This window comes from Ipomoea nil, unplaced genomic scaffold, assembly GCF_001879475.1.
Source record: "Ipomoea nil cultivar Tokyo-kokei standard unplaced genomic scaffold, Asagao_1.1 scaffold3105, whole genome shotgun sequence".
NCBI classification, from domain to species: Eukaryota; Viridiplantae; Streptophyta; class Magnoliopsida; order Solanales; family Convolvulaceae; genus Ipomoea; species Ipomoea nil.
This window is the reverse complement of record NW_017619533.1, coordinates 1,509,687-1,529,658: the sequence shown is the minus strand read 5'-3', so window position 1 is coordinate 1,529,658 and position 19,972 is coordinate 1,509,687. Positions and strand designations below refer to the sequence as shown.

Here is a 19,972-nt window from a genome sequence, read left to right as displayed (position 1 = left end):
TATTAGATTCAAAAAATAAGTAAATATATAACATGTCTATATGACTTGTATTTTGATTTTGAGTGTCTTGTGTTATAAAATGATGTATCTTACGAATATAAATTCTATATCTTGTCGTTTCAATCTATTGTTCATAATGTTATATAGATCCTGGTCCATGATATAAATGGTAGAAAATATGATTTTTAAACCACGGGGGTAAAGAGTAAATATTTACACGGACTTTATGTTCCGCTCCGGAACCGCTATATTCAAAAATGACAATGAGTCAATGAGCCGGACCCACCGGCGTATTTATGACCGTTACAATAACGTTCCACAATTCCAGATTTAAAATTCCTGAGCCCCTTCTATCCTTTTCTGACCGTTGATCAAACAAAACTCCTCCTTATCACCAACGCCATTCAAATTCACTCAAATCTTTACATGATGCGATTCATTTCGTAATTGATCAAAAATCAAGGTTTTTGGTGTTGTTCTCCAAGACCCATTCTTGGTTTCTTGAAAACTCGGAGGCCCAGATAAGATTCCATCCGATTTGAGTCAATAATCCGAATTGAAAATTTGAAATTCGGTTTTAGCGGCCATGGCGACGCTAGCTCCGGGGGTTTTGTTGAAGCTACTGGACGGGTTGAATTCCGGGGTTAAACCAACGAGCGAGCACAGGAGTTCTCTCTTGCAGGTGACAGACATTGTTCCGGCGGAGCTTGATGACAACGAGCTATGGCCAAAGCATGGTTTCTACATAAAGGTTTCAGATTCTTCACACTCCATATATGTTAGTCTGCCATTTGAGCAAGATGATCTTGTTCTTAGCAACAAAATGCAGCTTGGGCAGTTCATTTATGTGGACAGATTGGAGCAGGGATCGCCTGTTCCTGTGGTGAGAGGCGCTAAGCCATTGCCGGGGAGGCACCCATTGGTGGGAACTCCAGAGCCCTTGATGGGGTTGAGGGAAAAGGGAGAGAAAAATGAGCAAAAACCCAACCCAAATTTCTCAGCCCCAAGAAGGGGGTCTTGGGGGACAGGCCAAATTGGGACTTCTCCACTGGTTAGGAAGCCAGTGCCTCTTGATTTTGATCAATGCACACCTGTAAAGGACCCATCTTGTTCTGTGAAACATGGTGGCAATGTTCCAATGTCTCCAGTGGTTATTCGGGGAAGAGCAGGGGGGAAGGATGAAAGTGGCCTGAGATCTTCTGTTGGTGGCGCGTTGCTGTCTAAATTCGTCGAGGCGAAAGTGGAAAGTAGTCCTGCTTTGGTGAGGAAGAGTTGTGCCACTCCCACCATGCTGAAATTTCCCAGGAGCAGAAGTTTAGGCAATCGTGGCGGCGGATCAAGAATCATCAAAAGCCCTTTACCCTCATCTGTAGGTACATTTTTACTCTATGCCTAAGTTCATAGTGTGTATAATGCTTTAAGCAGAATATCATCATAGCAGTTTCTGTTCTGTGTTTCTGCATTATCTAGTTTCTGTCTAAATTTTTTGTGTATAGTTTTGGTTCATTTGGTCTATAGTCTAAATAATATATTCAACAAATGGTTACAATTGTTCTTTTTTTTTTTTTTTTTTTTTTTTTTTGTAAATGTAGGAAAAGAAAAGTTGCTCTCCACCTCCAAATTCAAGGAATTCAAAGATGGCAGCTTCTCCCAATACTTGTGCAGATTCACAGAACCCCCTTCCATGTCCAAAAACTTGTACTGTATTGCAACCTCAGTGTCTTGATTCACCCCTGGACAATGGTAGCCTGCCCATGAATCTGCCTGGAAAGCTAAGCATGTTGGGGAAGGTGCACTTCTATTTCCTCTTCTGCTGTTGATTTTGTTCTGTTGAATTTTATTACAGTAGTAGTATGATAAAACTAAATTCATGTTGTGCCGAGGCCGGTGAAGGGCCAAGTCCAGTACTACATGATTAGAGAATGGTTGGATGGAGACTTGAATCGTCAAGTTCAGAACCATGCTTTTCAAAAATTTGTCGGTATAAAGAAATAAAGTTGCGTCTACTAGCTATATATAGCTTTTGGCGTAGTGATAAGCGCGAAAAACAATTAGGCTGGCAGGTGCTTGATCATAACAATTCCAGCACCATGTGACTAGGGATGGTTGAACGGAGGCCTGAAGGGGTCAAGTCTAGCACCATGCCTCTTGAAAATGTGTTGTATAAAGAAATAAAGTTGCCCCGTTGCTACTATCTACATAGTTTTTGGCGTAGTTGTAAGCGCGAAAAATTGTGCAGTTAAGGTTGGCAGGTGCTTGATCATACCAGTACTACGTGCTAGGGGATGGTTGGATAGGATAGAGGCATGAAAGGTCAAGTCCAGCACCATGCCTCTTGAAAACGTGTCAGTTTATATAGAAATAAAGTTGCGTGTTTGCTATTATGTATATATAGCTATTGGCGTAGTGGTAAACGCAAAAGAGTGTGCAGTTAAGGCTGTGAGATCATAACAATTTGCCATTGTGTGTACCAGGAAGCTGTACAGCAGCGCGAAAAGGCGCAGAAGGTTGCTCTTCAAGCACTAAGGGATGCATCAGCCACAGAAAACTTAGTTCGGTCCCTGAAGTATGAAAAATTTCTCCACATAGTTTGTTTCAGTTTCAGACACAGAAAGAAAAGAAACTATCTGTTGCTAATGGTCTTTTGTTAGTGTTGTTTTTAGGATGTTTTCAAACTTGAGCAGAGCAGCAAAAGCAGAAGCCCCAGCAGCCTCATTTGATCAGTTCCTTGAATTCTATGAACAATTAGTGCAAGCAAAAGCGGAGATGGTATCGATTCAGGCAGCAATTGCAGCCTCTGAAATGGCTCAAAATCCAAACATTGAACCAAAAGGAGGAGGAGAAAAAGACCATGAAAACAACCACCAACCCCCCTCGGTTCTGCACGAAATGACAACCGAAGAAAGGAGAAACTCAGACTCAAAGAGAAGGGCTGCACTTTACAAATCAATTGCATCCTTCCCAGAAAGAAGTGACCAGAAATCATCAGTTCTGGGAAAACATCTCAGATCAAACCAAAAATCTGCAACATTAGAGAGGAAGGGCACCTCAACTCCATTTGGAAAATTGTTGCAGCAAGCTGATTCGAGTGTTGAGAACGACGAGAACAAGAAACCCGGGGGGGCTTCTATTAGTGGCTTATCCAATACAATCAAATTGGGGCAGCAGATTGAAGATGAAGCTGGGAACTGGTTCATGGAGTTTCTAGAGAAAGCACTTGAAAAAGGCATGAAAAAACCCAAAGTTCCTCAGTCACTTTTACTCAAAGTTATAAACTGGGTAGAGGTGGAACAGTGTGACTCTAGTAAAAGACCGGTGCACAGTCGAGCAGCAAACATAGCTAGGAAGTTAAGGATTAAGGTGAAGAATCCTTGAGATTTAGCCATAATTCTTTTGGTTAGTTAGGTTGTGTGAACTTTGTGGTTTATTTTGTGTTTTGAGTGCCTGGATTATGATGTCTCTGTATGCCAAGTCTTTTATTCCACATTCTTTTTACTAGAGTCTTCTCTCTTAAGGATATTGCTCCTGTGTCTTATTCCTTGTACATTTCTTAGTTCTTAGAGCTTAAACTGGTTATGCAATTTGCCTGCAAACTGGAAAAACAAAGGTGTAACGTGTATTAGTATTTCACTATTTCTCTTAGTATATGAGATATAATGGACTTCTTATTAATTCGTTCAACAGTTCTTTGTATTTTCCAATTAGTACAATTGTTATACCTGATATACCTTGCATTATCGAATCTGATCCAAAATAACTTTCAGATTATGTGTATGTTAATCTGTTTATGTGCTGTAAATAAATTAAAGGAACATAACATATTAACTATAGACACACAAACAGTTATAGAATATCTTAACTTCAGACACATAATTTATTAACTCAGACACATAACATAGTGTGTTATTCTGCAGTTAACAAATTTTGTATTTACGATTAACAATTTATGTGTATGTAGTTATGTTATGTTCCGTCAATTTATTTACAGGCATATAAATTGTTGACTATATCTACAAAATATATCAACTGCAAACACATAATTTTTAGACCAGGATCTACAATGCAAGATGGACCTTGGTCCATCGTATAACAATTGATGTTAATTGCATGAATGTATGTTATTTTGGACCCGAGTATGAAATTAACATATATGTGAGGCATTGTGGACCATGATCCAAGAGTTGGAAATTTAATTTGAGACTAGATGTAACATTTTTCATGGTATAATTTGCCCAATAGATACGACAATTACTACGAATACATACAAAATACGGGGTCGGACCAAGTTTAGGTCCTTTTATAGTCTACTTGTTGGTTTTAGGGCTTATGTTTGGTCAATGGCCGCAAATTATGTTGTGCAACCATAATGCACACGGTTGCAAAATGGTGTCGTTTTGATTAAACATGACACCTTCCATTTTTTAAAAAAAAAAAAATTTATTTTCGAATGCCTTTAACGGCGTTTGTGGTTTCCTTTTGCATTCAAACACTCCATTCGCGGATTTTGGCAGTTTAGCCTTTGGAATTTAGTCTCTCTACAATCGCAATCGCATTTTAATTTTCCATATTCGCAAGGTTGTTCTGATTTCGTATATTGATTCTTCGATGGAGGAGGCAACAGATCAGAGAGATTCAGCAGTTGATGGATTGCATATGATTGCAGATTTTTTGCATTTGATTTTTGCGATTTTTTCTCATTCGATCTTTTGCGATTTTCTGGTTTTGAGATCTTTTGCGATTAATTTGATGTTAGCAGTATGATTTATTGATGTTTGTGTTTAGAATTTGCTATTTAGATTGATTGTTTACAATGTATGTGATTTTGGTGATTTTGTATTGGAGATTATTTACAAGTTGAGGTGTTTATGTGTTTACGCTTATGGCAGTTCGTTGCGTCTGTGTATTCAGAATTAATGAACTATATATTCAGAATTGATGAACTATATATCCACACCGATTATTAGTACTCTGTTTTGGCTTGTAAAATAAATGTCCAGAAATTGCACGTTATATGTTCATAATTTTTTAGGTATATATTCAGAATTGTTGAAATAATATTCACAACGTTTATATATTCCAGTGAGTGAAGATTTCGTGGTTGATTCATTAAGTTCAGATCAAGCAGAGTTAGACATTGATGGCTCTTCTTCGATTCCAGGTTTATTCCTTGTTTTTTTACCTTCAATTATCAAATCATGTTGATTATGGATATGATTTCATTTTATGTGCTGTGTTGTTAGTTGATATCATGGAATTCGTGATTCTGTGTATATATTCATAATTGTTGAACTGTATATTCCTAATAGTTGAACTATACATTCATAATTGTTGAACTGTATATTCACATTGTTCATCATTGTTAGATTTTATACTTTTTTTCCATGGAAAATGTTATTCATTTTGTAGAGCATGGTTGGATTTATTCGGCATTCCCCATTCCCCCTCTACTTAGGAATTATATTTTAATGGAATGGTTATTATTTGTTATACTTGAGGTTATATCTTGTATTTGCAGTTGATCAAGATTTGGATGGTGTTGTAGTAAGTAATGGTGACAAAGCTTATGAGTTGTATAACGATTATGCATATAGAGTCGGTTTTAGTGTGAGGAAGGGTCATCAACGTTACAAGGCATCTACTAACACAATTCAAATGAAGAAGTTTTGATGTTCTAAGGCTGGTTATAAGGCTAAGGCAAACACTGGTGTTAAGGCTTATTCAAAAATTAACATAAGGACATGGTGTGGTGCATTTGTTTAGTTTGATGTGGGCGAGGATGGGTTGTGGACAGTTACAAAACACGTGAAAGTGCACAATCATGAGTTATGCGTGTTCAACAAGAATTATCTACTTCGTTCACGTAGAAGTGTGGGAGATAATCAGCTTTCATATTTACAAGGTTTGAAAGAGAGTGGGGTTGCATTGGTGGATGGCATTAGGTTTTTGAAACGTCAATCAGGGGGATCTCCATTAGTTGGTTTCACCAATCGAGATTAGTTGGTTTCACCAATCGAGATGCTTATAATTCGCGGACATCTTATACATTGAAGCGATTGGATGAAACTGATTCAAACTCTTTAGTTGAAACATTTAGGAGGAGGTAGTCTACGGAGTCTGATTTTTTCCTTGATTTTGAAGTTGATTCGGATGCAAGATTGTGCAGTTTTTTTTTTTTTTTTGAAGGATGGTCAAATGAGACGAGATTATGAGTTGTTTGGGGATTTGTTAATACATGTTTGTGGCCCTTTTGTAGGGATGAATCATCATTGCATGAACGTAATGTTTGGATATGGGTTTTTGATGAATGAGAGGATAGAATCATTTGTGTGGTTGTTTAGAGAATTTTTAGATCTATGGATGGCAAGTGTCCACAGTCTATCATGACAGATCAATGTGCAGCTATAACACCCCCGATTTTACGCAATAACAAAGACAATTAAAACTTAGGTAGAAAGATAAATCTAAACATTAAGTAGTAAAAACCGCGGAAGCTAAAATAGTTAATCGGGGAATGTTATGCTACATCTAACTAAACTATTAGATGCACATGCTAAATTCAAAGTACTTTAAACCCAAAATCCAATATAAAAATCTGCAAGTCTAAAGTTAAAGGCACACAAGCCACAATGTCTAGGCTAAGAGCAAAAGGGAGGCTACGCTAAACAACATCTTCTTCTAGCGCACTCAAGACTGAACTACTCTATACCTGTAAAACATAAGGGGTATCACCCGTTAGCGAATAATGCTAAGTAACCCACTACAAAGCATTGAGTACTTATAATATAGATATAAGAAAATCAATTTGAGACATGGGATACATAGATAAAATCTTAGTAACACTAGCTTTAAAACGGGAGATATACATTTCATAGGACTCATCAAAGAACACTCTCAATCAACCGACCATCACACGATTTAATAAAGAGATCAATACAAATGACAAGGACACATGATAATCAACAACATACGGTAATCAATATCAATCAAAAGATAACATCAATACATGCTCATAAGCCAATGAAAGTCAAGGATCGCAATCAATGACCGTTTCCAACCTTATTCCATGTTCCAACCTTTACACCGCTCCATCCTTATTTCAGTTCCAACCTGTAGCTCCAGGCCACCCTATACAACCAGTCCAACCTTATTCCTCTTGGAGACTATGCTCCCCGCCTGCTTGCCGCCAGCTTTTTAATAATGATCGTGATATATATATATATATATATATATATATATATATATATATATATATATATATATATAACCCCTTTCATTTGAGCAAAGCTCATCACCGCCAGCTTTCAATCATAAACACATAGTCATCGACATAGATTCTTGAGGTTCAACAATAGTCCAATCAAGAATAATCAATAGAGTACAACATTTCTACAAGCTTACAACACGAGATTCAATCGAAAGATTTCAAGAATAGACATGAAAGGAACATTTAAGATAATAGCACAATAACGTTAGACTTCAATTCAAAGATTACAATGATTGGTGAACACAAGTTACCAATCTTCATTGAGAACAAATGAACAAACACGTACTATACCAACAACATCGTAACTAGCATGCAAGTCAATAGGATAAACATAACGGTTCAAACGAACATAAAAAACTTCACATTAATCCAACGAATCACAAAGTTGGACCTTAAACATGATTCAAGACTCATAAATCCTATCGTGGATACTTAGGACATCGTTCTAGACGTACGAAACATCAAAGGAGACACACAATTGCACAAGGGTCCAACAAAACGGAAACCAACATACCACGTTCCAGTGAGCGGAACGGTGGGGGTTCAACCACCCACCATACCACCACTGTGTACCAGCGGGTGGTACCATGGGTGGTCAACCACCCGTGTACCCCCACTAAAATACACCTCGGTACCAGTGGGTAGACCGGCGGGTGGCACAACACCCGCCCATGTACCCGCTGGTACACCTGAACAGAGAATAATTCCCCTTCGGGGGAAAATGCAATGAAGTCCAAGGTCAAGTCCAAAACACCCAAAATCTCACATACAACAATAAGGGAACTTGAACACATGAAATAGCTCATAGAATAGCATTTGTGAACCCTAAATACAAGCTCTAAACATGCATAAACACAAGAATATGCATAAATTCACTCAATAACATCAAGAACATCAAGAACATCAAGAACATCAAGAAATCATAAAAAAATCATCAATAGCAAGTATAAAATAGGTTTTCTAGGACACGAGTTACCTTTTAAGCCTAAGAACACTTTCTCCAACTCCTATTCTTCCTCTTGGAGGTCTTCTTCTTCAAGATCTTTCCAAACACAACCAAAAACCTAAACAAAACAACAAAACTTAGATAAAGATGAGGAAAGACTAAGTAACAACCCTAACAAAGCTTAGGACTTACCCCTCCTAAGGTGGTAGAGGAAGAAAGTTTGAATCTTGGTGGATTCCTTGCAAGATTGGGGGTGGATTTTAGTCTAGCTTGGGGAAGAAGCTAAGGTTTAGAGAGAAGATAGAGATAAATTAATTTCTTGCCTAATGTGGGAAAGACAAGAGTGGTGGTGCTAGGGAAATATCTTGGATGTCAATTAAAAGTTGGGAAAAGACTAAAATAAGTCTCGCTTGTCCGCAAAATTGTTAAGAAGACATCAAAAGCTAGGTACAAAGCATAAAGTACAATGTCTTTTCCATTGACTAAGGAATCTAGTCAATTTAGGTCCTTCAACTATTTTAATGAAGAAGTTAGGAAGGAAATTTGTAAGGCAAATTTAGAATTAATTAGATAATTAATTCCGTTTAAAAGATAATTTTCCAAGGTGTCACAGTAGCTATGGCTGCTGCTATTTCTCAAGTGTTTCCAACATCACGTCATCGTCTTTGCATATGGCATAGTGGTGAGAATTCAAAGAAGCATATTAAGACGTTAAGGAATAATAAGGATTTCTTGGATATGTTTATTATTGGTGAAGCTGAGTTTGAAATTTATTGGACAAGGTATGTTAGTATTTAGTGGTTTTTACTCGATCATTTTGTATATTTATAGTATAGCAATTATGAACATATAGTAGTACGGTTATGAAAATGTGTTAGAATATGTAGTTTGGAGCTCACTGTTTTTTATTGTATTCTATTCATTCATTATGTGGATATACAATATATCAATTTTGAATATATAGTATTAGGTTTATGAACATGTAGTAGAGAATGATTTTTTGGAGCTTACTGTTGTTTCTGAATTATATGGATTCAATTTATGGATTTATAGTATAGTAATTATGAATATATAGCATTAGAGTTCTGAACATGTGTTAGAGATTTGGTGATCTTGTTTTTTTCTTTTCATAAACATTAGTGAATGTGTCTTATAATTTTCAGGATGGTGACTGGCTATAAGTGTCATAAGAATCCTTGGCTGGAAAAGCTTTATGACTGTAGGGAGAAGTGGTGTCCAGCATTTAACAAGGATTATTTTTCGGGGGGCATTTTATCTTCGCAAATGAGTGAAACTACAAATCATTCGATTTCTAGAAGGCTATCTAAGACTGCCGGTCTTTGTGATTTCTATTCCTCGTTTGTTAGTGTTATTTCTAAATGGAGAAGTAAAGAAAACAGTGAAGATTTTCGGTATGCTCAAATTGTACCTGCTATGATGATGGAGCATGTGAAACTTCTTTCATATGATAGAGAGGTATATACTATTGAGATATATTTTTGTTTGAGGAACAATTTATGAAAGTCAATGCTTGTCATCAAGAGATGGTGTTGAATGATGGTTGTCACTACAAATATCACGTGTGGCGGCCAGATATAGACATTATAAGGCATGAAGTTAGTTTTAAGCCAATCAACTTGGACATTTCTTGCAGTTGCAAGTTGATTAATGAGTTGGGAATTCTATGCTACCATTGTCAATGTATTCTTCACGTACATTGTGTTTCTAGTATCCATGATAAATATATCTTGAAAAGATAGTCTAAAAAGGTTGTTGATGGTAGAAATGTGGACATTGTTTCTATGTTTTATAATGTTAGTATTCCTCCTTCAATTTGGGTTGTTGAGATTAGTAGGAAATTTCAAAGATTGATTGTTTCTAGTCAAGAGAACAGCGTAGCTAGACAGTTTTGTGATTATGCTGTTGAGGATGCAAAGAAAAATGTTGAAGATGAGATTGGGTATGTGCATACTGAAGAGTTTGATGTGGTACAAAATCATTCAAGCTAGAGATTGAAATGTGATGTCATTGAAAAGAAGTACAATGGGTATGTGCATACTGAAGAGTTTGGTGTGGTACAAAATCATTCAAGCTAGAGATTGAAATGTGATGTCATTGAAAAGAAGTACAATGTGTATGTGCATACTGAAGAGTTTGGTGTGGTACAAAATCATTCAAGCTAGAGATCGAAATGTGATGTCATTGAAAAGAAGTACAATCTTGCAAGGAGGTTAAGAATTTGTTCAGTTTAGTAAGGGGTTTTTTTTTTTTTGGTTACCCAAGGGTATCGAACCCCCAACCTCATTCTTAAAAGATGAGATGCTAAACCACCACGCCAACCATGCTAATTAAGTTAATAAGGGTTTAGATGCCAATGTAGTTGTAGATTGAGAGTGTGCTAATACAAGTTGTTTGCTTTGAACTATATATTCATAATTGTTGAGATATAAATTCACAAGTTTGCCCTGTATATTCATAATATTCGTACTTTATGCTAACAGGTTTAAAAATACATGTTGACAATTATAGGAGGATATGTTCATTATTTTATATCACTATGTTCATAATTGTATGAATATATATTCATAATTTTCGAACTCCATATCCAAAAATTATTGGACTATATATTCACAAATATCAGAACAATATGTTCATAATTTTGTAACTTCAAATTCATAATTTTAAATCTATATGTTCATAATTCTCGTACTCCACATTCCCGAATTGTTGAACATTATGTTTATAATTACGTATCCATATATTCATAATTTTGTAACTACATATTCATAATTCTCGAACTATACATTCCCAATTGTTGACCTTTATGTTTACAGTTACGTAGTTATATGTTCATAATTGTATAACTACACATTCATAATTATGGACTTATATGTTCATAATTCTCGCACTATATACTCCTAACTACATATTCATAGTTACGTAACCATATGTTCATAAATTTATAACTTCACATTCATAATTTCAAAGCTATATGTTCATAATTCTCCATCTCTATATTACCATTGTTGCACTTTATGTTCATAATAATAAAACTATATGTTCAAAAATATAGAACTTCATAGATCACAAGTGAAAAAATTGATATTCACTTTTAGATTTCTGCATTCATAGTTTCACATTCATAAATTCGAGGCCACCATGTTAATAAAGTTTTTACAAATGAATAATCTTGTACATTCGCTTCTTCTTGTAGAAATCCTTGGCAGCTTTTATAACCTGGCCTTTGACCTTGTTCATCCTCCACATGATGATATTAGCAGCATATTTTGCTCTCAATTCATATATGAAGTCAGCCTGTAAATAAAGAACATTAAATAATTAGTTTACTGAAATTTTGTTTTTTTTTTTTAATGTATTTTCAAAGTAATATATTTCTTTTACTCTTACATTTACGCGCATATTTTTTCTGAATATAGGCTACAAATTTTTCAGAGTTCCCTTGTATGTCCCCAGATGTCTCATTACGTATATGCTACAGTCAGTGGCATTTTTAGTATTTTTCCAGTTCATTTCAAGGAACTCTTGTAACACCCCCGATTTTAACTTGGTTTTTAAAACTTAAATTCAAAGATAAGCAAAATAATCTTTCATTAAACCATAAGCGGAAGCAAGTCTAAAACGGGGATATTATGCGACACCTAAACAACATAGGTGCACAGGTTACACAAAGTCTAATTCAGAGTTCAACATCTATGGCTCACAGGCCCAAAACATAACAACTAAAGGAAGGGGAACTACACTAGCTACCAACTTCGACTAGCGCGCTCCACAACTAAGCAAAACCTGTAAAAGATAAGGGGAAAACACCTGGTCAGCGAATAAAGCTGGTAACCCATCAATACGCATTAAATATCATAACATACATAGGTATAATCAAAAGCGTTTGAGACAAAGGAAATACAATATATATCGTTTTAAAACCAGGAGAAGATCAACATCAAAGACTCATCACACTCTCAACAAAGACCGAGGATCATCAACCTCAATCAAGACAACAAAGCCACAAACAACAAAGGACAATACAACTCTAGATGCGACCTACCATTCACAAGGTAGAGTTCATCATAAACATGCTCAAGGAAGGAAGTACAACAATCACATAATGACAGTTCACATAATAGGTCCAAGTTCCAACCTTATGCCCTGTTCCAACCTTATTGCTACCCCCGACCTTATAACTAGTTCCAACCGTTACCTCCTAGTGCCACCCTGTACTTCTGATTCCAACCTTATTCTGCCAGGGACCGTCGTCCCCCCCACCAATCTTTACCACCAATCAGAACCGTATTACCACCGATCTCATAGTACACGGGGGTACTGTAAAGTAACAATATTACCACCGATCTCGTGAGCAAAGCTCAATATTATACCACCAATCTCAATCATAAGTACACTTAGTCATCATCGTCAGGAAGATCAAGGTTCATCAATAGCCAATCAAGTATCAACAAAGGGTACAACGATTTGTACAAGATAACATCATAAGAATCAACCAAGAGATTTCAACGAAGCCATGAGGCAATACTCAACAACAAAGGACTACAATCCAACATCAAAATGATTGGCAACACGAGTTGCCAACCTCAACAAGAAGGAACAAACCATACATACTAGCATAACAACATCAAACTAGCATGCTCATCAAACGGGTAAACCAAAATGGTTCCAACGAACCTTCAAGACACATTTTAGTCAAACAAATCACAAGGTTGGACCCTTAGCACGATTCAAGACACCAAATCCTAACATGGATTCCTAACACATCGTTCTAGACATACGAAACATCAAGAAGACTCACAAAAGCTCAATAATCCAACAACGGGAGGTCAAAACATCAAATACCAAGAAGAAAAGATCACGGGGAACAAATCCCCGTAATCCCCTTTCACGTTCCCCGCGGGTGGGACCACGGGTAGGCCCCCACCCGTGGACCTGCCCGCGGGGTTCAACCCGAAGACAACCACGTTCCCCGCGGGTGGGGCGGCGCCCGCCGTTCCGCCCGCGGGGTACATCTCTGTACACCATTTTTCCCTTCGGGGAAATTCATCTCCAAGGTCAAGTTCAAATCCAAAACAGCCAAAATCTCACACACAACAAAGATATGACTTGAACCCAAGAATAAGCCAAGCAATGGCATTCAAGAAACCTAAGTGCAAGCTCTAAACATGCATCATCACAAGATCATGCATCAAATCTCACAAATCACATCAAGAACATCAAATAGAAGCCAATAATCATTCATAGCAATAGAAAATAGGTTTTGTATACCATGAGTTACCTTTGAAGACTACAACTTCTTCCTTTACACTCTCCTAAGCCTCCTCTTGGAGTTCCTCTTCGCCACCAACTTCTTACACAAGCCAAAAAGCAATAAAGGTTCTATCTTAGATAAAGACACCCAAAAGATGGCTAAAAGCACTAAATAGCTAAGAACCTTACCCTCTCTTATGCTTGGGAAGTAGAAAGTATGAATCTTGGGATGGGATCTTGCAAAGCTAGAAGGTCATCCTTTTGGCTTGAAGAATAAGCAAGGTTTCTCTTTAGAGAGATGATGGAGTGATTGGAACTTAGGCTAGTATGAGAAATGAATGGAATGACTTGCTAGGGATAGCTTGAACAACAAAACATGTGTGAAAGGTCAATTTTACCCTTATTAAGGTTGGAAAGGCAAAAGGGTTGAGGTACAAAACATAAGGCAAAAGGTACACTTGGTTGACTAAAGAGACTAGTCAAATTCTAGTCTCTCGACTATTAAATTTCTGGATTTTTAGGAAGAAATTACCAATGAAAGCTAGAATTAATTTCTCAATTAATCCCTATTAGCATTTAGATTTACGGGGTGTCACATCTTCTCCCCCTAACAAGAAGCTTCATCCCCGAAACTTGGGCACGACGGGTTACCCAAAAGAATAGCAAAGAACCAAAGATGTGACAAGAGATAGCAAAGGGTAACAATCAAGAGCTCCAAAGATCAAGAGTAAGGCAAGGTTTCAAGGCAACGGAGAAAACTCTCAAGCAACATTACAACTAACACAGCTTAAGGCTAATTACCAACCGTCTATGCTAGATCCAAACCACGTACAGACTAAGCTCCAACGAGGCAATGCAACTAAACAAACAACTATCAACAAGCTAACAACCAAAGCAAACAAGGAACACACCAACTAAAGAAAAACAACTAAGCAAACAATTACCAATGAGCCGACAACCAAAACAAACAAGGAACGCAACGAGCTTACCTCCAATTCCAGCCTAGGAGGAATCATCCTCCGAATCCTCGGCATCTTCGTCAGAAGCTTCCTCGGCTCCACCACGGCTAGAGCTAGCTTCCAGCACATCCAACCTTTGATTCACGGTGACTAGCTGAGCCTTCATGAAGGAAAAACCCTCTTCAATCATCCGATTTTGCTGACGGAGACGGGCCACCACGTGCTCCTCGTGGGTCACGACATCATGCTCTTTCTTCATTCCCACCTCTTTCCTTCTCAAGCTTTCTTCACTCTCGAGGTCACTTTCTTCTGCCTCCTCTTCTGCCTCATCTTCTTCCTCTTCTTCTTCTTCTTCTTCTTCATCCCCTCCCAAACTTGCACTTCTCGATTCAACTTCTTAACGGGGATCTCAAGCTGTTCCACCAAATAGCTCATCTGTAACACCCCGATTTCCATACCAATTTAAAACTTAATCATGCAGATAATCTAACCATAAAAAGCATACACAGCGGAAGTCTAACTGATAAATAGATGGAAAACGTAGAGTGTTATGCCACGTCCACACAATGGTGAACGCACAGGTGTAAACAACATCAACATAATCTGTCTATAAAGGAACAAGGTCAACAACAACAAGTCTAAAGTCTAGCAAAGGGCACACAGGCCAAAACATACTACAAGGACCGAGGGATCTATTCTATCCATCTCTAGATCACGCTCGCCTCTACTAGGCACCTGAAAGAAACACATAAATATATGGGACGACGCCCGTTCAACGAATGATGCTGGTAATCCACCAATACATGTGAAATATCATACATAGATAGGATACATATACGAAATCGTTTGCGAAACGGGATATAGTATATATAAGTTCAAAGACAAGAGTAGAAGTGTAACACCCCCCTAATTTCTATGCTAATTTTAGCCTTAAACATGTAGATAACTAATCAAAACATCAACACAGCGGAAGACTGAAAAAAGATTATATAAACTGGAAAGGAAAGGGTGCTATGCCACGCTCACCCAGAGGTGAACGCACATGCCAATATCTGCATGATTCATAATCTAAAATCCATACATAACCAAAGTACTAAAGTCTATCCTTGGCACACAGGCCATAACAACAAAAGACATGGGAACTACACTAGCAGGTTCTAGACCACGCTCACGTCTACACATCACCTGAAAGAAACACATAAAAGATGGGACGACGCCCAGTCAAAGAATAATGTTGGTAACCCACCAATACATGTGAAATATCATACATAGATAGGATATACGTATGTAAAATCATTTGCGAAACGGAATATATATATATATATATATATATATATATATATATATATATATATATATATATATATATATATATATATATGTTCAAAACCAAGAGCAAAAGTCAACACAAGACTCAAAGCACTCACAACACGATAAGGGAATACATTCCAAGACCACACGAGATACAACAACTCACAAGAACGGCTCAAGGTATAATCTACCATCACACAGTAGATTAACACCCAACATGCATAACTCAAGAGAATAAGAACACACCCAATGGCAACACATGCCTAGGCAACACATGCCTTTGTGACTACACACGTCACAAGAAGAGAAACTCACAACAACGGCTACACAAGCCTTCGTGACATCACTCATCACGAATTGATATGCCTTCCTTATGCCCGGTTCCAACCTTATGGGTACCCCCAACCTTATATCTAGTTCCAACCGTTACCTCCAGGACCCCTGTACAACAAAGTCCAACCTTTTCCCTCCTGGGACCGTCGTCCCCCACTAACAACCACTAACAAGACCACCAATTCATAGTACACGAGGGTACCGATCACACACACGATGACACACGCCTCACAAGAAATACGTGAGCCCGACACACAGGTCACAAACTCCATAATCACGTCATGGCCACCACGATGACCACTGCCGTACCTTGGTGATTAAGGCCCCATAAACCGAAATCGTGCATTCCAGGTACAGCCACACACAGCACACCACAACAGGAATCAATCAACGGATCACAACGAAGATATGAAACCACACTCAATCAAGGAATGGATCACAGTCCAACAACAACGATGATTAACACAAGTCATCATCCATAATAGGAAGGTACAAACAACACACACGGTAGCATTTAAACACCTTACTAGCATGCTTATCAAACGGGTAAACCAAACGTAGTTCTGAAGAACACACAAGACTCATCAGGGTTCAACGAAACACAGTGTTGAACACTTAGAACGATTCAAGATACCAACACCTACATGGATTCCTACCATATAGTTCTAGACATACGAAACATCAAGAAGACACTCAAATAGTTCTACAAAAGAACAACGGTATGTCCAAAGACCAAATATCGAGTCAAAAGAATCACGTGGAACAAATCCCCGCACAACCAACATCTGTACCCCGCGGATGGGCCCACGGGTGGACCCCCACCTGTGGTTCCGCTCGCGGGAACACCATGCCAAACCACCTTGTACCCCGCGGGTGGGGCGGCGGGTGGACCCCTACCCGCCGTTCCGCCCGCGGGTACGTACCTGTACACCAAAATAATCCCTTCGGGGATTTTCAACTCCAAGCTCAAATTCAAGTCCAAAACTTGCCAAATCTCACCAAATACAACAAAATGACTTGAATCAAAGGAATGGCCAAGCAATGACTCACATGAACCCTAAACACAAGCTCTAGATATGCATTTTCACAAGACAATGCATAAACACTCACATTTCATAGCAAAACACATGTAGAATCCAAGAAAATCATCATATAGGTAAGCAAAATAGATTTTGTAGAGCATGAGTTACCTCTTGTAGACAAAAACCTTCACTTAGCACTTCACCAAGCTCCTACTAAGGCTCACCTTCCAAACCCACTTCAAGAACACACCAAAAGATCATAAAGATTCTATGTTTAAAGAAAGACACCTTAGAAAGCACTAAAAACACAAGATGAACATAGATCTTACCCTCCTAGATGCTCAAATGTATGAAAGGTAGAATCTTGGAGACAACCTTTGAAGATTTGCCAAAGCTCCAACTTGGCTTGGAAGAAAAGCTATCTAACTTTTAGAGAGAAGGGAGAGCTCAAGTTTGGGAAGTATAAGGAGAAAGAATGGGGAGTGTCTACTAGGTTAGCTTGCATTACTAACACAACGTGAAATGTCATGAATACCCTTACTAAAATGAAGAGGTGTAAGTGAACAAGGGAACTACTCACAAAGCTTGAGGTACAACCTTGACGTTGGGTTGACTAGTCAATTACTAGTCCCCGACTATTGAATTTTCAGGAATTTAAGGAATTAAATTACCAATTGGTTTAGGATTAATTACTTAATTAATCCTTTAATTGAATTTGGATTATGGGGTGTCACATCCTCTCCCCCTTCAAAGAAGCTTCGTCCCCGAAGCTTGGGTACGACGAATTAAAACAAACGGTGAAATGAAACAACCATGTGACAAGAGGGTCAAGAACATCCTCTTTTGGTTCATACCCAAAAGATTCACAAGACATCAAAGCAAGCAAGAAAGTATATCGACACCAATATTGAAAGAATGAAACCCACGGATATGATGAGCATATCAAACTCTAAACCAAACACCACTACCAACTTCTAACCAACAACCAAGAACTAACAAGTAGCTCAAAGCACCAACCAACGAAGCTAACTACTCAAGTAAACAAACAGGCAAGAACAGCAAACAAGGCATGCAACGAGCAACTAGAAAACGGTAACAACAACTAAGAGGATAACCACAACTAAGGAAAGGCGAAAGGGATTACCACAACACCGAGCTAGAACGACTCGCTCTCCGATTCATTGGTGCTCTCCTCGGATTCTTCGTCATCCTCTCCTCTACAACTTGAACTGGCCTCAATCTGATCTAGCCTTTGGTGCTCGGCAATAAACTTCGTCTTCATGAAAGCAAAGCAACTAAACCAACTACCCCAAACTACAAGCTAATAACCACGACAAACAAAAGAGAACAACTAAGCACAACCGAAAAGCGACAACAACAGAGTGGTAACAGCAAACGAGGGAAGAATGAGTTACCACAACAAAACGGTCGACTTGCGAAACGGGTGACAAAGCTTAAGAGATGAGTTGCAAACGAGGTTTTAAGCAACAAAGGTGTTCGCCACTAACCAGAGTTAGAGGAAACAAGGGTTCGCATTAAGGTGGTAAGAATGATAGGCTTGGACACAACGAATTTCGACACCAAAGCCATCGGTTAACAAAACGAAAGACAAGACTTAGAGATAGGTTGAGGATTCACAAAGGAAAGACAAGAAAGAAAGATGAGATGATAGATAAAAGATTTACCGGAATGGAAAGCTAACTTCACACCGAGCCTAACTCCTGCTCAAAACTAGCCAACAATCTACTCAAAACGAGACGGCTCAGCTAAGGAACAAGCCACGAACATAAACTGACACCACAAGAACCCTAAACTAGATCACTCGGGATCACAGAACCAGGGTTGCATCTTCAACCGATCTCTACTGACTTCTTCAACCCAAGGAAACAAGGTATTCCCACTACTTAACTTGAGCTCGGCATCTGCATGAACTTGATCCGACACTTCCGACAAACGCTTCAACTGCTAGATCCAAAACACGAGTTGGATGTCCTTCTCTCCGGCTCTAGGGAGAACTCGATGCAGGCTACCGACTTAACACTTGCATTAGCACACAACACAACTCACAGCAAGGCAACGCTTGAAAACTTCAAGGCTTCGGTTCTGACGAAAGGTCCAAAACAGGAACGGTAACAAAGGAGAAAGGTAACTCAGGGGAAAGAAGGCTCACAAGAAGGGATTTGGTTCAACAGAAAGGATTAGAGCGAATGGTTTGGGTTCAGAAACTCACAGACCATGTTACTTAGGAGTAGGGTCAAAGTCAACAACGTTACAACTTAGGAAATAAGGTTGCCACCTTGCACAGAATCGTTAGAAACGGGGAATACAAGAACGGGGTTCGATTCAAAGGGAAAGATCAAGGTGAGAATTTAGGTTCAGCAACTCGAGGACCATGTTGATTAAGAAGAAGAGAATTGTAAACGAGGTTATAGCTTAGGGAGTAAGGAATCAAAACGAGGATTTAGGGAGTTGAAAGAATTTCCTCACGGAGGGTATCCGATTTAAAACTCAAGAATAGCGTTGATTATGAAGGGAATCAAGATTTTCAAAGTCACAACTTAGAAAAGATGAGGTTGCAACCTTGAGCAGAGTCAAATCGAGAAGGGAACAAAAACGGGATTTGAAAAGGTAGAAAGGATTTCTCGAGAAGAGGCAAGGAATTCGACGAGAGAAAGAGAAGAAGATCGGTTTCAAGAGGTAAAAGGGTTCACGACTTCCGGTGAAACTTCGACTTGACGATGATCACTACACTTGTTGAACTGAAGGCTCTCTACCTCGACTCGGACGCGGCTTAACTCTTAGACCTTGCCAGATTCCTTCATAAGCTGATGACACTGCCAACTTGCACAAGATGATTTGGAAAGAA

At 38.4% G+C, this 19,972-nt stretch overlaps 2 protein-coding genes across 2 annotated transcripts; both read left to right on the top strand.

Annotated features, from left to right (window-relative positions):
• Window positions 1-359: 359 nt before the first annotated feature.
• On the top strand, window positions 360-3,672 carry LOC109166744. Its single transcript, XM_019315638.1, has 4 exons — window positions 360-1,369; window positions 1,593-1,790; window positions 2,475-2,566; window positions 2,664-3,672. The coding sequence occupies exons 1-4, from the start codon at window positions 587-589 to the stop codon at window positions 3,373-3,375; spliced, it is 1,785 nt and encodes a 594-aa protein (XP_019171183.1). The 5' UTR covers window positions 360-586; the 3' UTR covers window positions 3,376-3,672.
• Window positions 3,673-8,828: 5,156 nt separating this feature from the next.
• LOC109166775 (protein FAR-RED IMPAIRED RESPONSE 1-like) lies at window positions 8,829-10,717 on the top strand. The gene is made up of 4 exons (XM_019315664.1): window positions 8,829-8,992; window positions 9,374-9,686; window positions 9,971-10,198; window positions 10,712-10,717. The coding sequence occupies exons 1-4, from the start codon at window positions 8,829-8,831 to the stop codon at window positions 10,715-10,717; spliced, it is 711 nt and encodes a 236-aa protein (XP_019171209.1).
• Window positions 10,718-19,972: the final 9,255 nt, after the last annotated feature.